Source organism: Taudactylus pleione, unplaced genomic scaffold (assembly GCF_031769625.1).
Source record: "Taudactylus pleione unplaced genomic scaffold, aTauple2 ptg000006l, whole genome shotgun sequence".
In the NCBI taxonomy this organism is placed as follows: Eukaryota; Metazoa; Chordata; class Amphibia; order Anura; family Myobatrachidae; genus Taudactylus; species Taudactylus pleione.
In genome coordinates, this window is record NW_028284409.1 from 1,042,729 (window position 1) to 1,059,985 (window position 17,257).

The 17,257-nt window shown below is 41.6% G+C and overlaps 1 protein-coding gene across 1 annotated transcript in view; it reads right to left on the reverse strand.

Annotated features, from left to right (window-relative positions):
- Positions 1–17,257, reverse strand: part of LAMA2 (laminin subunit alpha 2) — a 901,593-nt gene that overhangs the window by 352,146 nt on the left and 532,190 nt on the right. Inside the window, exons 20-22 of the mRNA XM_088452064.1 lie at positions 15,772–15,878; positions 3,398–3,661; positions 801–981 (exon numbers count right to left, since the gene is read on the reverse strand). Of these exons, the coding sequence (XP_088308190.1) occupies positions 801–981; positions 3,398–3,661; positions 15,772–15,878 (552 nt within the window). The remainder of the gene's footprint in view (positions 1–800; positions 982–3,397; positions 3,662–15,771; positions 15,879–17,257) is intronic.

Genomic DNA, 17,257 nt, shown 5'->3' on the forward strand with positions numbered 1-17,257 from the left:
TTTTTCACGATAATACTAATTCATACATTTCATATACACACTGCTTTACCTGACATCATTTATATACATCATACTGGTGTATAAAAGCACACTAGTCATTCCTAATAGTTCATTAACTGGTCAATAATAAAAGTTGAGAGGAACTCAAGTAAATACTGTAACATTCTTTAAGGGAGATGCGCTTGTTGTTACCAAATTATGGGGTCTATTTACTAAGCAGTGTTATGGAGCATACACACGGTCAGACTTGTCAGATTTGTCAGATGAACGATTTGAACAATTTTTTACTGCATTAAAATGAATGGAATCGTCCAAGTCTGACTGCAAAAACATCAGATGTCAGATATCATTATCTGACCATCGGGAACGTGCATCGTTCAAATCGTTCATCTGACAGATCTGACAGATATGTCAGGTATGTCAGATTTTCCTTCAGATATGAACGATTTTTTAAATCGTTATCGTTCAGATCTGAAGAAAAATCTGAATGTGTGTATGCACCATTAGGAGACAGAGTGAAAAGTGATAAAGTGCCAGCCAATCAGCTCCTAACTGCCGTCTCACAGGCTGTGTTTGAAAAATGACAGTTTGGAGCTGATTGGCTGGCACCTTATTATTTTTCATTCTGTCTCCTAACACTGCTTAGTAAATAGAACCCTAAATTTCACAGTATACTACATGAGTAATATCTTTAAAACTTACTTTCTTCTGAGCTATCTCTCCTTTTTTCAACAGTTGTTCTATTATGATTGGTACATTAATCAAGTAAATTAGTTTCATTAAAGAATCATTGTACGTACAGGTACATCCTCCTTCTTGAAAGTCAAAAAATCCACGAGCGCAACGGTCACACTTGTCCCCGGTCACTCCAGGCTGACAACGGCATTGACCATTATCATCACAATCAAATGATTTGGAACCAAAAGAGTTGCAGTTACAGGTAATACACCCCTGTGAGAAAACAGGGCCATATGTCTGTGGCTGAGATAGAAGAGAACACAAAAATGATTTATTTAAGTAAAATAAATAAAAAGAAGAGAGAAATATTTTTTTTATAAAGTGTTGGTAGAAAAATTTGACTTCTAGAATGGATGAACTGGTATGTATTTCAATTTGTGATTTGTTTTTAGATATTTTGTATTGTTTGTATCCTGTTGCAGTCTCTACATACACGTTACAGCATTCAATAATACGTTTACTGTATAGTGTGTTAATTCCTGAGATTGCAGTAATAGTCATGGATGCTACTAAAAGATATAAACAGCAATCAAAACTGTAACAAAATAACAATGTAAATCATTATGCAAAAATAGGTTAATGGTTAGCACAGCAAAACATACACCATAAACATTATTATACAGAACCACTGTACTTGTTTGTAGATAGTCTGACCCAGCTGCATTATCTTCTACCTTATTTTAGCAGAATAACTTTGAAAAACAATGAGATAACCATAACTGAAAAACGGCCATAAACAGTTTAAAAAGTGATATATTCAACTTTTTGTATTAGATTTTTTTGTAATAAACACTTTTGTTGTACTGTATCTTGCAAAATTACATATTTGCCAAAACCATAATGTAAATATTAAGCACCTACAACTGTGTATAAATGTATATTGAATAGAGATGTGCACGGACCCCCGTGTTTTGGTTTTGTCAAAACCACCCTCAAAGGTTTTGGTTTTGCCAAAATAAGTTGTTTTTTTTTTAATTGATAAAAACAGCAAAAATCATGTAACTTATTTTTGTTCCTATAGTAGTATTAACATCAGTGACTTTCATTTCCAGTAATTTCCAGTCAAATATGACCACCTCACAGCAACTGAAATCACGAGGGAGGGACTTAAATGCAATCCAAAACACTTGAGATCTGACTTTTAAATCCGAGTTCCAAATTGCGAGAAGACCCTAGTCAGGGCTCAGTTCTACTCGGAACCCCAGAGTAATTCCAAACTGTGACTCGGTTCGGCTCGTAACCCCTACGTTCGAGTCAGTTTGGTTTTCTCAAAAACCAAACTGCTCATCTCTAATATTTAAGGGCACCTTCTTTCTTACAATAATTGCAACAAATACCTTACATATTACAAATAGCTACGGCAGGTTTGAAAATAATATCTATTTATAAATACATGTGACATGTATGGGTTCAGACATGGCACCTGTGTATGCTAAGATATTTATGTTCAATTTTAAAAAGTAATATATTTTACAGTGAATATTTCATGCTGCACTGTCCTTTGTGGAACAAATTAGAGATGTGCGCTGATCCCTGAGTTATGGTTTTGGCAAAACCACCCTCAAATATTATAGTTTTGGTTTTGGCAAAATCACCCTCAAATATTATAGTTTTGGTTTTGGCAAAATCACCCTCAAGTGTTTTGGTTCAGATTCGGTTTTGGTTATGGATTGCTTTAAAATTGATAAAAACAGCTAGAAATTATGTAATTTGGACCTATTTACATGCAATCCAAAACAGAAATTCATTAATCTGAGTTCTGAACTTAAAGCGACCTTAGACGGGACTCGGTTCTACTGGGAACCCCAGACAAGTGATCCGAGCTGGGACTTGATTAGACTCTGTATATCATGTGTGTGTATAGTGGGCCTGGGTCTGTCAGATGCAGTGGTGATATTGGGCGCAGTGGAGCAATGTTTTGTCAGTACCAATAGTGTTCCTACAGAGACACAGTACAGATTTGGGCGCACAGTCTGTGATATGTATTGGGCGGTCCAGGGTAGCAGATGGGTGGTAACAGAGGGGTGGCAAAACAGATGCATGGAGAGGCTGCATCTAATAGAAGTGTCGCAGGTGTGTCACTGATTTGACGCTGAAAGCGGTTGCACACAGAGACTATTAACCGCTCACATAGGAGGCCATACTCATATGTAAAAACTGCACCTGCCATCTAAAGACGCAGAAACTGGTACAGCATCTATGGACGCTGACACTGGGTCTCTCAGTACCTGCATGTTAGTATTCACGGATGTAAACCAGGGAAGGGCTCTGTAGTGCCATTAGCTTAAAGCTGCAGAAGCGACTGCAGCAAAATACATAAGGAGGACGGCGACTGTGTCTGACTGAGAATGAGCCAGGAACTACTGCAGTAAGCTTTTATACATGTGCTCTCCATGTGACAGCCCCTAAACATACAGTAAGACACACATATATCATGTAGTCTTTTTTCATACAGATGAAACAAAACCACAAGATATAAATAAGAAGCATGCATTTATAGATTTAGAAAACGGAAACAACATGAAAGCCCACACACTGCCAAAGATAACTAATTGTTATGTATAAAATGAAAGTTACTTTGTAAACTATTACCCATTTATTTGCCGTGCAGTAGCAATGAACTCCACTCCATGCTATAAAAGAGTGCACAAACAATTACCAGAACAGCTGGTTTGTAAGCACCTCGAGGACAACCTCTTGATGTGGGGAAGCTCCCTCTCCTAGGTGGAGCTTGAATATTTTGGGATTTCCGATAGGGATCTTTTATCTCATATACCTGCCTTCTGTACTCGCAACGTTTCCCAAAAAATTCAGGTTTACAGATGCATCTCCCTGTAATGTCACAGCGCTGGGACATTGCGCCACTGATGCTGCAGGTACAAGGCAGACATACCTGCTTCTCAGAGTCCCACCAACAGTTTGGCTTTTGAAGTGAAAGCAGAAAAGCATATGGTAAGCAGAAGAAACAGCAGAAGAAAACAAAAGTAATGAAAAACAGGAGAGATTGTTATGTCCTGACCTCTAACATTCTTATAGCATAATATTACTAGACAAAACACAATGAGATTGATGCTGAGTAAGTATAACGCCTGATTTTGTAGCATATCTTGTGTGAAATTGATATGAACATTCCCCAAAAATGATGTGTATGCGTCCATGAAGATTTGAATGATCCTGTAACTGACGCTTGCTTGGACTTTGATGTACATAATGAGAGTGTTCTAAAATAGGCTGAGAACAGTAATGAAAAGTTCTTGCAATTGTAAATAGATGGATAATGGGACAAAGACGCATATACACCTGCAAAAGAGGGTAGTCAATGGCAAGTATAAATAGTGGATGATGATGGACCTCACCACTAGCCAGCAGTTAGTGATAGCCTATTTGTGAATGCTTCACTGATGCTGGTTGGCGTCTTCTTCATCACTTGGGGGATAAACTATGCTTGTGTGTGTGTTTGTGTGTGTATGTTTCTGCTGCATTATAAAAGGGTTAGCAGTATTATTGATGTCTAATAGAAAATACATTTGTTTGCAAACAAAAATAAAAGGTTAAAAACATGGTCACAAGAGAGAAGTAAGTGTCTGTTTTATATGCCTGCCGTAAACAGGTGTGTATGTTACCGACCAGCATCCCAAGATACTTGACGTATATGGTTGCAATTGCGGCTTTTTCAATTAATGCAAATTACACCTTCAATTTAGAGTGCAACCAACTCTGCTCCAGGCCCATTGTGTTCCAGAAACATATAATAAATGAGAATGAAAATGAGAATAATCATTGAATAGTTCATGTTTAGTTTGCAATACATCACACAACAAATTATAATTATAAATAAATGAGAAAAGAAGAAAGAAGAAAGAAATATGTTTTAAAATAAGGATGTGTAGTCCCCCCCACCTTTCCTCTTTATTTGTGTATATATTGTCCACTTGACGGCTGAGACTCTGTCTGCTTCAACTAGCACCCCTACCACCTGCCCTTAGATGTTTTTAATTAGTATGGGTCCTTGCACTGCAGTCTACACATTGGAATAGGTGCTATTCTACGTAAGTCCTGGATAAATTTATACAATGTGTCAGTATTAGGGATGTTTGGGACCCACCTGATGAGGTTCACCTTGACGTGGTAGGAGGGCATACTTCTTTGGCCAGACGTGCTAAGAAGCTTATTATTATACTAAATGTTAAATGTAAGTGTATTATAATTATTTTGATTATCAGTGTTCTTAGTGCTTAGAGTGTGCACCTGCATTTTCTTTTTTTCTGAATGGCACTACAAGTCTCAGCATGATAGCACCTCTTGTTTTAAAATTAGGATGTGCAGTCCCGCCCCCACCCCTTATCAATTATAAAAAGAATGTAATATGGATAAAAGTTGATTATTCCTGAACTAGTGATATATCAGTTATGTAAAGATGTCTATTTATAGCTTGTTCTTTCCTGTAGGACACCAGATCATCAGCGCTTGTGATTCTAAAGTAGGACTTTGAGCATAGTTAAACTCCTTTAGTTTCAGTGTAATTGAAAAGCACAGACCAAATGGAATTTAACCTGCACAGAAAGGTCAGCAACAGTCATTTTAATAGTGTATAATGTACTATATGCATGTAGGAGGCACTTCCATGTAGATACAGTTAGGTTGGGCATACAAATGTATGCTATGGGAATACACATGTGAAGACAGTATGTTAACCTGTTAATACCTGTTAAAAATTCTGAAAGTCCAAAAACATTGTGATTATAAAAATAATATGTTAACTTGGTTTGGTAGTCTATTTATTAAGCAGATTTTTTGAAAAATCCAAATATAAACTGCAGTTTCTGGAGGAATTTGCATTCTTTAACGATCCCCCAAAAGTATTAATGGGTTACTGGAGTCTTTCAATAATAAAAGCAATTCCTATTCTAATATCTATGGGATGGCAAAATTCCAAAATGTATCAAACTCTGCAGACCTTAGCTTTTCACAACAGGTGCCCCATTAACTAATCCCATCTTTATGGGCTACGTTAATTCATTTTATTTTCCAGAGAGGGATCCAAAGTATCTTTTACCTAGTGCCTGCACATGCATGGTCTGATTTGTCCAGTGTGGTCTATACCCTGAAGTAAAGTCATGACCAGTGGCGGATCTTACCTTGGGGCTGCGAGGCTTCAGCCCCCCCCAGTAAAATCCGCCACTTCAGTATGCCAGTGCAGTCTGTGATTGCACTGGCTTCACTGTGATTGGAGGTAGCTTCCCATTGGAAGCAAACACCTGCCAGTCACGCTGAAGACAGGCAGCCAGGGGGAGGTGTCTCTGTCAGTCCGGGCTGTGATCAGCAGAGAGCGGCTTCCAGCGGAAGCCGCTGCTCTGCCTTTCGGGCAGCCCTACAGGGCTTCTTGGGGATGCAAACAATGCAGCCCCGAGAAGCTGTTGTTAAGCATGCGCATGCGTGGCGCCACTGCCGCTCATGCGCATGTGCCAGTCCCGACGCCTGCCAGATTAATTGAGGAAGTGCTGGGACCTAAGCCAGCAGCAGCGGCAGACCCCCTCAGCTAAGAGGGCGATAGCTGCTGCCGGTCATGACGCAGCCATAAACTGTAATGCAATCCCCCACCCCCAAAACAGGTGCAGTTACGATGTCACAACAAATCGGTGGAGATGAAAAAATCAAGAAGTAGCAGAGCTCTGTGGCTGCTCTCTAGTCTGCAGGGTGCCATTCCATTCAACCTGCAAGTCAAATGCAGGTGCCTTGGAACAGCAATGATACTGCCCCTAGGCCATGCAATCTGGTCGGCTGCATCACTTGTCCACCCCTAGTTACGGCCCTGGGATCATTAAAAAAACTACTATTAGGACTAGATTTAAATATCAGATGTACTATAAACAAACAGTGTCAATTCTACAGCTCTGTAGTTCTGCTGAAAAAAAACCCACTACGGTCTACTGCGTTGTACAATACAAACCTCATATTACTTTTTAAAATATTTTACAAGAAACCCTTCTTCCTGTGTCTTCTTAAATGTCTAATATTACCCCCATTAACCATTGTAAAAATTGAGAACACTTTGGTCATTGAAGCTCTTTTCCAGTAAGAAAATTGAAGAAAGCACTCGAACATCTTGTACTATACAGCTGTGTGTAAACTGTAAAGACATGGGCCCTCATTCAGAGCCACACGCAAGCGGGCGCATGTACGTTAGGCGTACGTACAAAAATATTTAAATTCAATGGCTCGCTCGTATTTTCGTTCGCATCTAAAATTCCTCCCTAAACTCTGACGACCCCTCCTCTAACTAACGAGCGTACGAAATAGCGAGCGTACATCCCCGAAATGGCTTGAAAGGAACGCACGCACAAGTATAAACAGGAAGTGGCCTTGTCAGATGTCGATTACCTGCTCCTTTATTCTGCCTACCTCCATCAATCGTATCATGCCAATCAATGTATCAATTAGCTTAATTGTTTGTTTTTTTTCAACACAATGCAAGAAACTTTACTCTTGTCTGTGTTTGTGTTTACCCGCAGAATACGTACGGATGAAACATTCGCTTTTATTGTTTAAAAAACATGTGAACCACAATTAAACAATTGTACTATTGCTGTGTATCCCCGCATATTTCCCTGGGTTCATTTCTTTATTTAAATTTGCTTACGCATGTCACTGCATCAAGCCTATCCTAACTCTCCAGAGATTTCTGGCCCTGTCGAACACATGACTCATACACTAACCAATAAAATTGCTCCTGTTAATTTCCAAAATACATTAGCCAATCAGAAAATTTTTACACACTTTATCAAAAATGATTTTTAAGAAAAACACCATTGCCATCATGAGAGCCTCCGCATTCACCAGGCGTGAGCTGCTGGTGCTTACGGAGGTCATGGATCGCCGGATCACCAGCCAGCCAGAACCCATGACCAACCGGCAGAAGCGCTCCGCGTATGCGGAGGTACGGTCCCGCCTGCGGTCCTTCGGATCACGCCGCAACATCGGGCAGCTGGAGCGCAGGTGGTCCGACCTGCAACGGCGAACGCCCCGCTTGCTGGCATGCTTTCGCATGCAGATCCTGGCAAGTAAGTGTTATGTATTGTGGTTTTAATGTTTGTGTTTGTGGGGCAAACTGCGTGTGCATGTTTTCCTGTCTGTTCTATTTATTATTTGTACTCATATCTGCGTCTGCATGTTTTCCTGTCTGTTCTATTTATTATTTGTACTCATATCTGCGTGTGCATGTTTTCCTGTCTGTTCTATTTATTATTTGTACTCATATCTGCGTGTGCATGTTTTCCCTCTTTTTATGAATTTTTAATTCTACTGCTATTTTTTTTGGTTTTATTTCTTTTTTCTTTTTTATTTTTTGTTTGTTTGCCCGGATTTGTCCATAAACTAAACGCAATTTATTTGACATATTTTAGGGGGACAGCCAAGACTCCGCCGTCAACGTCGGCGTTCCCGCCCACTCTCCCCAACCCCCAGCCAACACTCCACCCCAAATCTTTCGCCTATTCCCCACTCCTCCCCATCCTTCCCAGACCCTCTCCCGGAAATGTCGAGCCTCCTTCCCCTCCGTCCCACTTCCCCCTCTCCTCCACCCACCCCTCTTCCAATTACCCCCTCCCCGGAGTCCAGCATAACTCCGCCCCATTCTTTGGGGAATGACGGATCCTCCGAGGAGGATCATGGAGGTTTTGCCGGAGCTCCCGATTTGTTTCCCGGTATGTTTTTTATTATTTTTTTTAAAAGCACAAACTGTTTGTATGTAATCATGTGTCGTGCCTTTCTTCGTGTTTTTGTGGCTTGACTTTTGTTGATTGTGAAGGTTTGCCTTTACCTCTTCCTGGTGATTTAAGCATACACATATCATACCTGTGGGAATTTGTACCTAGGCCTTGTATTTTTGCCAGCCCACCCTTTTTATTTATGTTTTTGGGTTTAGGAGTGTTTTTTTTTTTTTTTAATGTTTTTCTGTGGAGTCCCTATTGTTGTATTAACCCACACACTTTTCTCACCCACAGAGGAACAGAGGCGTCGGCAAGAGGTGGCGGATGTTGTGGGGCAGATGCGCCACCATGTAATCGGCCTTCTGGTGGCCCTCGACCGGCTGTCTGGCCTCCTTCGGCATTAGTTTTTTTTTTTTTGTTGTATTTGCCAAATAAATTTTTAAAGACAAATATACGTTGTGGCTCATTTTTAAAAACCAAAACCAAGATAGTTTAGCCTGACATAAGTTCCTGCAAGGATTTCCCTTTTTTAAAAGTTAGATTGTGTTTTGTCTTTGTATGTCAAACAGACACCAGAAACACATAACAGTAACAATGTAATTTCCCTTTTTGGGTGTAGTGTCAATTTCAGATTTCTACATTTTCCAGGTTCCTACTTGGTGCGCAAGCTGCTTAGGCCAATCTTACAAATCCCAAGGTTGGGCCAGGCTTCCTTTTGGTGTGGATTGGAAAGCTGAAAACATATTTCAGTTTTGCTCAACTGGCGTCAGTACTGGTTTACCCCTTAGTCAAATGTAACTTGTGTTAACCTGGTTACACTTGCTGTTAACATCCCAAAAAAGGAAGACCATTTCACTCTTCAAACATTTATTCACCACATAACAGAGAAAACAAAGTGGTCACTCCCAAAAAAAATACACAGTGATAAATTCAAATACAACACATACCAAGAAAAAAATAAATAAAAACACAAAATCAAGAACTGGTTGACGAAGGACCATGCCAACATGATTCCACAAACATGGCGTTGCGATATGGGTTCCAGAATATATGCCCAAAAGGACCAGATCCAGGTTTGGTAAGGGTAGCAGGAAGTAGTGAGCGTTGGAGTGCCAAAGATTATGTGAACAAACAGAAGATGGTGAGAAAATTATAAAAAAATTAGATGTTTGCCAAAAAAAACAAACACATTTGGTATAAACACTGGAGTTTTGAACAAACTTACCTAAAAAATCTGGCCACCACATCATCGCGTATGGCCCCCCCACATACTGACCTTCGACCAACCTCGGGGGGGCCATCCTCAGGTAAGGCATCCTCTGGCTGCATTGGGACACCACTCCTTATGGCAATGTTGTGAAATATCCCACACAGGACCACAATTTTCGACACCATATCCGGCACATACATGAGCTCGCCACCAGAGCGGTGGAGGCATCTGAATCGGCCTTTTAAAAGGCCGATACAGCGCTCCACCACTTGCCTGGTGGCTGTAAGTGCGGAATTATACGCACTTTGTGGCCCTGGTGTGGGAGCTAAATAAGGAGTGAGCAGCCAGGACATGCAAGGGTATCCACTGTCTCCTGTGAACAAAAATAGACCACATCAGGAACACTGTGTATCAAGCTTAACATTGTTATGTACTAAAGGTCTCCACTTACCCAGAAGCCACGCATCACCAGCTTGTAGGTTGGTTAATTTCTGCCATATCCCTGATTGCCGGATGACGAAGGAGTCATGTGCACTTCCTGGTAATTTAGCATTCAGGGACAGGATCTGGAGGGAGGCATCACATACCACCATTACATTCAGGGAGTGATAGTGTTTCCTGTTTCTAAATATTGCCTCCAGCCGTGCTGGAGGCTGAAGTGGTATGTGAGTACCATCCACAACCCCTATGATGTGTGGGAAGCCAGCTATTTGGTAAAAATTGGCCTTGGCCACACTAAGGGCACCCATATCCAAAGGCATTTTAATAAAATGATGGAGGTGCTTGAAAAGTGCCTCCATCACTGCCCTCAGGATCCGGGAAAAGGAGGATTGGGAGATGCCCGCCACTATTCCCACCGTTGTTTGAAACGATCCTGAGGCACAGAAATGTAACACCGCCATAAATTGCGTCAGTGGTGGTATTGCTGTTGGACTGTCAATTTGCCGCTCAAGATCACTTTCTATTAATGAGAGAGTGTCTATGATGATTTTGGGAGGTAGACGGTAGCGTCTTAAAACCTCATCATCGGGCATTCCAAAAAGGGTGACACGTGTTCGAAATATCTGGGGCCTTGCATGCCTACGATGCCTACGCCTGGGACGAGTTTGAGGTTGGTCGTCTTCCGGGAGCAGGGCCAGAACAATTCGCCCCAGATCTACCTGAAATTCAAAGTTTACAATGTAAGGCTTTTGACCCACCCCAAAAGTAAGAAAAAACAACTTAGCTTTCTGATACCATCCATAGCTGCTTACATGCCGGGGTATTGTCATGATACGTATAAACTGTAAAAAAGGCAACAATGAGACTTCAAAAATTTAGAGGGTGTTTTTTTTGTTTAAAAATTGTTGCAAGCCAACACAGAAAATAGCGGAAAAACACATTTGGCCATCGATGAAAACTACATTGCACACCGTACGTCAAATAGGGTTCAAATGGACCCAAAAAATGGAAAAGGGAAAAGCAAAACTGGATTATATGATGAATAAGCCGTCAAAAATGCGGTAAATTATTCGCAAATGCAAGTCACTACACCAACAGTCAAAAATGCGGTAAATTATTCGCAAATGCAAGTCACTACACCAACAGTCAAAAATGCGGTAAATTATTCGCAAATGCAAGTCACTACACCAACAGTCAAAAATGCGGTAAATTATTCGCAAATGCAAGTCACTACACCAACAGTCAAAAATGCGGTAAATTATTCGCAAATGCAAGTCACTACACCAACAGTCAAAAATGCAGTAATTCATTCGCAAATGCAAGGCGCTACACCAACAGTCAAAAATGCGGTAAATTATTCGCAAATGCAAGTCACTACACCAACAGTCAAAAATGCAGTAATTCATTCGCAAATGCAAGACAAAAAATGGACTTACCCAACTCGAATATATAAGATGTCGTCAAAAAACTTCTTTGGGTCCGAAAAAAAAAAAAAACTAAAAAAGATGAAATGAGTGTTAAACAAATTAACTAACCACAAAACAGAAGAATACACCAATTGGCCACAAATTTGAATGCACAAAACTTACCAAATCAGGAAAGGATGTTGATAAAATGAAAAAAATGCGAACGGAAAAACCAAAGAAATGTAGCAAAAACAAACAAAAAAACAACTCTCCAAAATCCTCCAAACGCAACCAACCAACCAAATCCAAACCACTTAACCAACAACACTCCAACAACCCCACCTCGAATCCACACACACCAAGCCATAAATAGTGTTTATTTTCCCGCACAAATTAAGGATGAATCATAGGGACGCACAATCAATGATGCGGCCGCAAACTAACGACGCATGTATAAACACGTCACGAAATCACATAGAATTTCTGGATGATTTCATGCTGGAAGCAGAGACATGGCTTCAAACCAGGGAAACAATGGTCAAAATTGCGGCGGTAAGGCCTTCATGCATTTTGTGTCAATGAGTATTTTAAAACATAATATTGTGCAAGTTGTGAAGTGGCTAAATCTGCATATTTACCCAAATAGGTGAGGAGGATGACATGGAAGAGACTGCTGGCCCCAGTCAACCCGCCAAAGCTGCAAAAAAAAAAAGGCAGCCACATTTCACAAGCAAGGAGATGGAGGTTTTGATCCAGAAGTGCGTTGACATCCTGCCCCAGGCAGCCAGGAATATGAGCCAAAGCCAGAAGTGGAGAATGTGGGAGGAGGTCGCCGTTGCTGTCAATAGGGTGGGTGATTATGTCCGTCTAGCCCGGGATGTCAAACGGCGGTAAGTAAACACTTTCCCATCCTATAAACAAACCCCATTGTAAAAAAAAGGATAATGGTTCCAAATTCATTCCACAGATGGGCAGACTTCAAATATCGTCTAAAACAAAAACTTGCCGACAGGGCTAGGCATGCAAGGGGGACAGGTGGGGGTCCCACCCCTGTGTCATTGGAGTTGACAGACTTAGAAGAGATGGCACAGGGGTGTGTGCAGGCTGTGGAGGTGTTTGGCGTGTCCAACATGGATACGGACATGCCAGACTTTGCTCTCCTCATGTTGGGCAAGGTAAGTCTTGTGATGTCACCAACTCTGAAATGCTATTGTGCCAATATGTAGATTCTAATGTGAGTCTTTTCTCCAATTTCCTCACAGAGACAGAGGCGGATGAGTCTGCTCCAGAGGGGAGCCTTGGCCGCAGAATTTCTGCTGACTCTGCAGGGGAGGAACCAGTACATCCGGCTGAGGACCCTGCAGAAGCCAGTCCAGGGCGTGCCCCCTCGCAGGCAGTGGGCCTCCTCACAGAACTCAATTTTAAATCGGATTGCCATACGGAGATTCTGCAGAGGATGGACGCCAGTCTGATACGGGTGGCTGAGGCCCTGGAGCAAAATGCTGCGGCCAACGTGACCATTGCTCAGGCCCTGGCGGAAAATACCAGGGCCAACATCCGCATCGCCGATGCCCTGGAGCAGCTCGTTCGCCAGCACATGGTGGAGCCGACCTCCCTTCCTGCCGGAACATCCAGATCCTCTACCTCTGGCACAACATCAGGCAATCCTCCAAATGTGCCTAGCCCTGTGCCTAGTCCAGAGGCCACAACATCTGCCTCTGGACAGGCCAGCCCGATGGCATCCCGGACCCGGTCTGGCGCCCACCCTCACCCAGCCAAACGGGCGAGAAAACGGTGACAGCAATGGCGACTTTTCCCACTTTCCTTCTGTGCTTGGCTCATATTCCTTTCTGGTCAAAACTTCCCTCTCCTTTCTTGTGAAATGTTTTTAAATTTTGTATTTACGCTTATGTTAGTAGTTATGTTTTTTTTTTTTTTTGATCAAATATCTTGGCCACAAAAAAAGGCAATACAATATTATGCCAATTTGTTTGTGTGTAAACAATAAATTAAAAACAAAACACTGACATTGTATTGTGACATTATTGTACAAATGGGTTACATTTAATCCTGGCCTTAAACGCAAAAACTGACCCTCTTTTTTTAAAAAAAAGGCCTCTTTAAGGAACGTTTAAAAAAACACATAGCGATGCAAATTCCACAGTAAACAAAAAAAAAGGGGAGCTAATTAAAAGATGATGACATTATTGTTACAATAGGCCATAACCACCAAATTGTGGCCAAAATCAAAGCCCAAAAATGTACGCTAATTGATTATGTAATCATGACATTAGCAGCTCTGATTTCCACCTGCGTACGCTTTTGTGCTATCCCAATAAACTGCTTTCCAAACACATACCAAGCCGGATTTCAATCCAACACTAATTACTTTACTGACCAGCCACGATTAATCGCTGCACCATCGTGGAGTCCCGGGACGGAGGAGAAGGCCATCGCCAATGTGGTCGAGTAATCCTGACCCTAAGCTGTGCGAGCATTTTGAAGGGAAAGCGGATGTTCCAGTGACGTATGAGACGGTCCGAACACATTTGACGTTCGCATCTGCTAATGTATGTACGCCCCAAAAACGCCTCGCCACGCCTGCGTTTTTTCATCTCCACCCCCGTCAACACCCAAAAACGCCCTGTTCTGTCAATCACATTTGACATGTCACTTCCTGTACGCTATTTTAGGAACGAGAGAAAAAAAGCTCGCAATCTGCCGTACGCACATGCGCGGTGTAACACCGACGCATGCGCGGTTAGTCAACATCGGAACGCAACGAGCGTACTGTTGTTAACGTGCGGCTCTGAATGAGGGCCATGGTTTTCTTGCATTAATAAAAGCTTACTTTACTACAAAAAGCCCCAACTTAAGATGATGAATAGTCTATTCAAGCATTTTTAACACAAGTGAATGGCAAAGAAAAATAAAAAGAAATCCACAGGATTTGTCTGGCTCAGTGGTATATTCATCTGTGAAAATTAAATGTTGCGAATAAAAAGAATGAAGTTTATGTCAGAGTTAAGTGAAGTGCTTCTGAAATGTATTATGATAAGAAAACCATTTTGGCACCCGACTAAAACGAAAATCAATGCATAAATCAAATCTGAAGAGATCAAAATAGAGAAATAGTATATCTGAGCAAGAGGCTGTCATGTTATATACACTATCAGTGACTTCAAGACCAGCATCTAAACAGATGATGCAGTTACTGTACTCATAAACAAATGTGTTTTAATGTTTGTATCCTAGCTCTATAATTCACAAAAGATCTACTACAGAAATTGCGCAAATCGATTGGTCTGTAAATTGATGGTACATTGAATCCTGAATCACTGCAGGTAGGCAAACTGCATAGACCTATTACATCATAGACATACAGATGTGTCCTCATACCCTGTTGCTTAAGTTGCATCAAATAGCCTTTCTCTGTGTGCCAGGTCCTGAGTGAATCTAGTTGGTTCAACTAGAGAGTTTTCTTGCATTTTTTTCTGCTTGAAAATGCTTCTTAGTTGCAATACGACTAGGATGCACCAGAAGACTGCACTGATTCATGTGATATGCAACACTTGTATATCTGCTACAACTAAGGGGTAAATTTACTAAATTGAGAGCTTTTACAAGTAAGTTTTAGAAGAGATGTTACCCATAGCAACCTATCAAATTCTACTTAACATTTAACTAGCACCTTCTAGAAGATAATAGCTAGTATCTGATTGGTTATATGGGCAACATCTCTTCTAAAACTCACTTCTAACACCTATCACTTTAGTAAATGTACCCCTACATATTAATCCATGAATCTATATACAATGGTGCAATGCAGCGGCCACGTATTTTTTCCACGCCAAGTTCCGTTGCACTTCATTTTCATACTCAGTTGCACACAGATATGCAAGTGTTGCATATCAAACTAATCTGTGCAGTCTTCTGGTGCGTCTTAGTCGCATTGATAGTATTCCGACTAAAACGCATTTTCGGCCCAAAAAAAAAATGCAAAAAAAAAAGATGTAAGCAGAGTCGCATGGGACCTGGTGACTCACTCATGTCAGGCTTCTCGCGTCACATGGCATATTGAGGCTAGGTTTTTGAGGACACATCTGTATACTGTTAATTATGCAACACATTGGATCTTTATAATAAATTGACCAAAAAATATTACATCATAAATGCACATGAGTTAAGTAGTTTCACAAATGGTAGATTTTGTTTTTACATTTATTAATGGTTGATTTACTGAAATATGCTATATATAAAAACTTACCAAGCACTCATCACACTGGCGCCCAATCACATTTCTTTTGCAATCACATTGTCCGGTCTGAGGATTACAAGTTGTGGCTGTGGATCCATTTACATTACAATTGCACTCTGTCAAAAAAAAGGAAGCACAAATAATTTAATTACAATCTATTATTCATCTATGAAACCACACACTCTGCAATATCATTATTAGCTAGTTAACTAAAAATCATTTTAACTAACTTCCTTCTCTGGATTGCACTTGTACACTAAAATAGAATCTCATTAATACTCTCAGCCTTTAAATATGCCTTAAAAATGGAATTGGTATGGTGTACGCCGGACCTAATCCCAGCGGGTGAAATACCGACGCAGGAAGGCCGGCAGATGGAGATTCCAACAGGGTAAGCATTAACCCTATCCCTACCCCTCTCCCCCAGTAACCCTAAGCTTCCCTTAGTGGTGCCTAACCCTAACCTCCTCCCATCGTGCCTAAGGCTATCCTCCCCCCAGGGGTGCTTAAATCTAACCCCCCCTCCCTGCACCCTAAACCTAACCCTCCCGGGGCAGTGCTAACCCCCCTTCCCCTAGCCTAACCCTAACTCTCCTGGAGGGTGCCTAACCCTAATTCCCCCCGGGAGTCCCGAAACCTAACCCTACGTTCGGTATGCCGGGTGTCGGGAATTTAGCATGGAGCTAATGATAGGCATCGGTATTTAGACGCCTATCATTAGTCCCATGCTGGGCTTTCACTGTCGGGAAGCCGGCGGACGGCATTTCGGCCGCCTGCTTCCTGACTACATCTCTTTATAAACCAATATGTTTATTGAGGCCTACCACCCATCCTCCTAAATTTCCAACCTCTGCACTCACCAACTCTGTTCTCTCTCCCTCTTTGTGTCCACCTATAACCCCTCAGCAATGTAATCTATCATGTTTGTAAGTAATGTAAATCGTAAGTTGTTCATTAAAGAAATGTTTGTATACTACATATGTACATAATTACAACTTGTCATTATGTGCATATGTTATTTATTAACTTTCCTTTAAAATTTTTATGAGGTCACCTTTTTTGCTTTTGTAGTCTTGTTTTATGTTCCGTTCCCTTTGTATGACACCAAAGATCGATTTTGAATTCTAGGCCTGATTCAGACCCGCTCGCGAGGGTCTCGCACCAAAGGGGGCGTGCTGTCGATGGTGAGTGACAGCACGCCCCCTTTGGTGGGCGTGCTGGGGGCGTTGCTGCCCAGATGGAGGTGTTCCCATGGGAACGCCTACCGTCTGGGGTCAGCCCCACTGCCATCACTAGTGATGTCAGTGGGAGTGCTTTTGGCTCTGATAGAGCCAAAAATCACTCCTGGGCTTGCGGCAGCGAGACCCTACCGCAGGGTCTCGTCGCAAGCCCGATGGTCGTGATGGTCTTGACCATCGCGACCATCTTTTTGGCCGCTCGCACAAGCTGTGGGTGGTCACCCACAGCTATGCGAGTGGCCAGGAGGCCGCTCCAA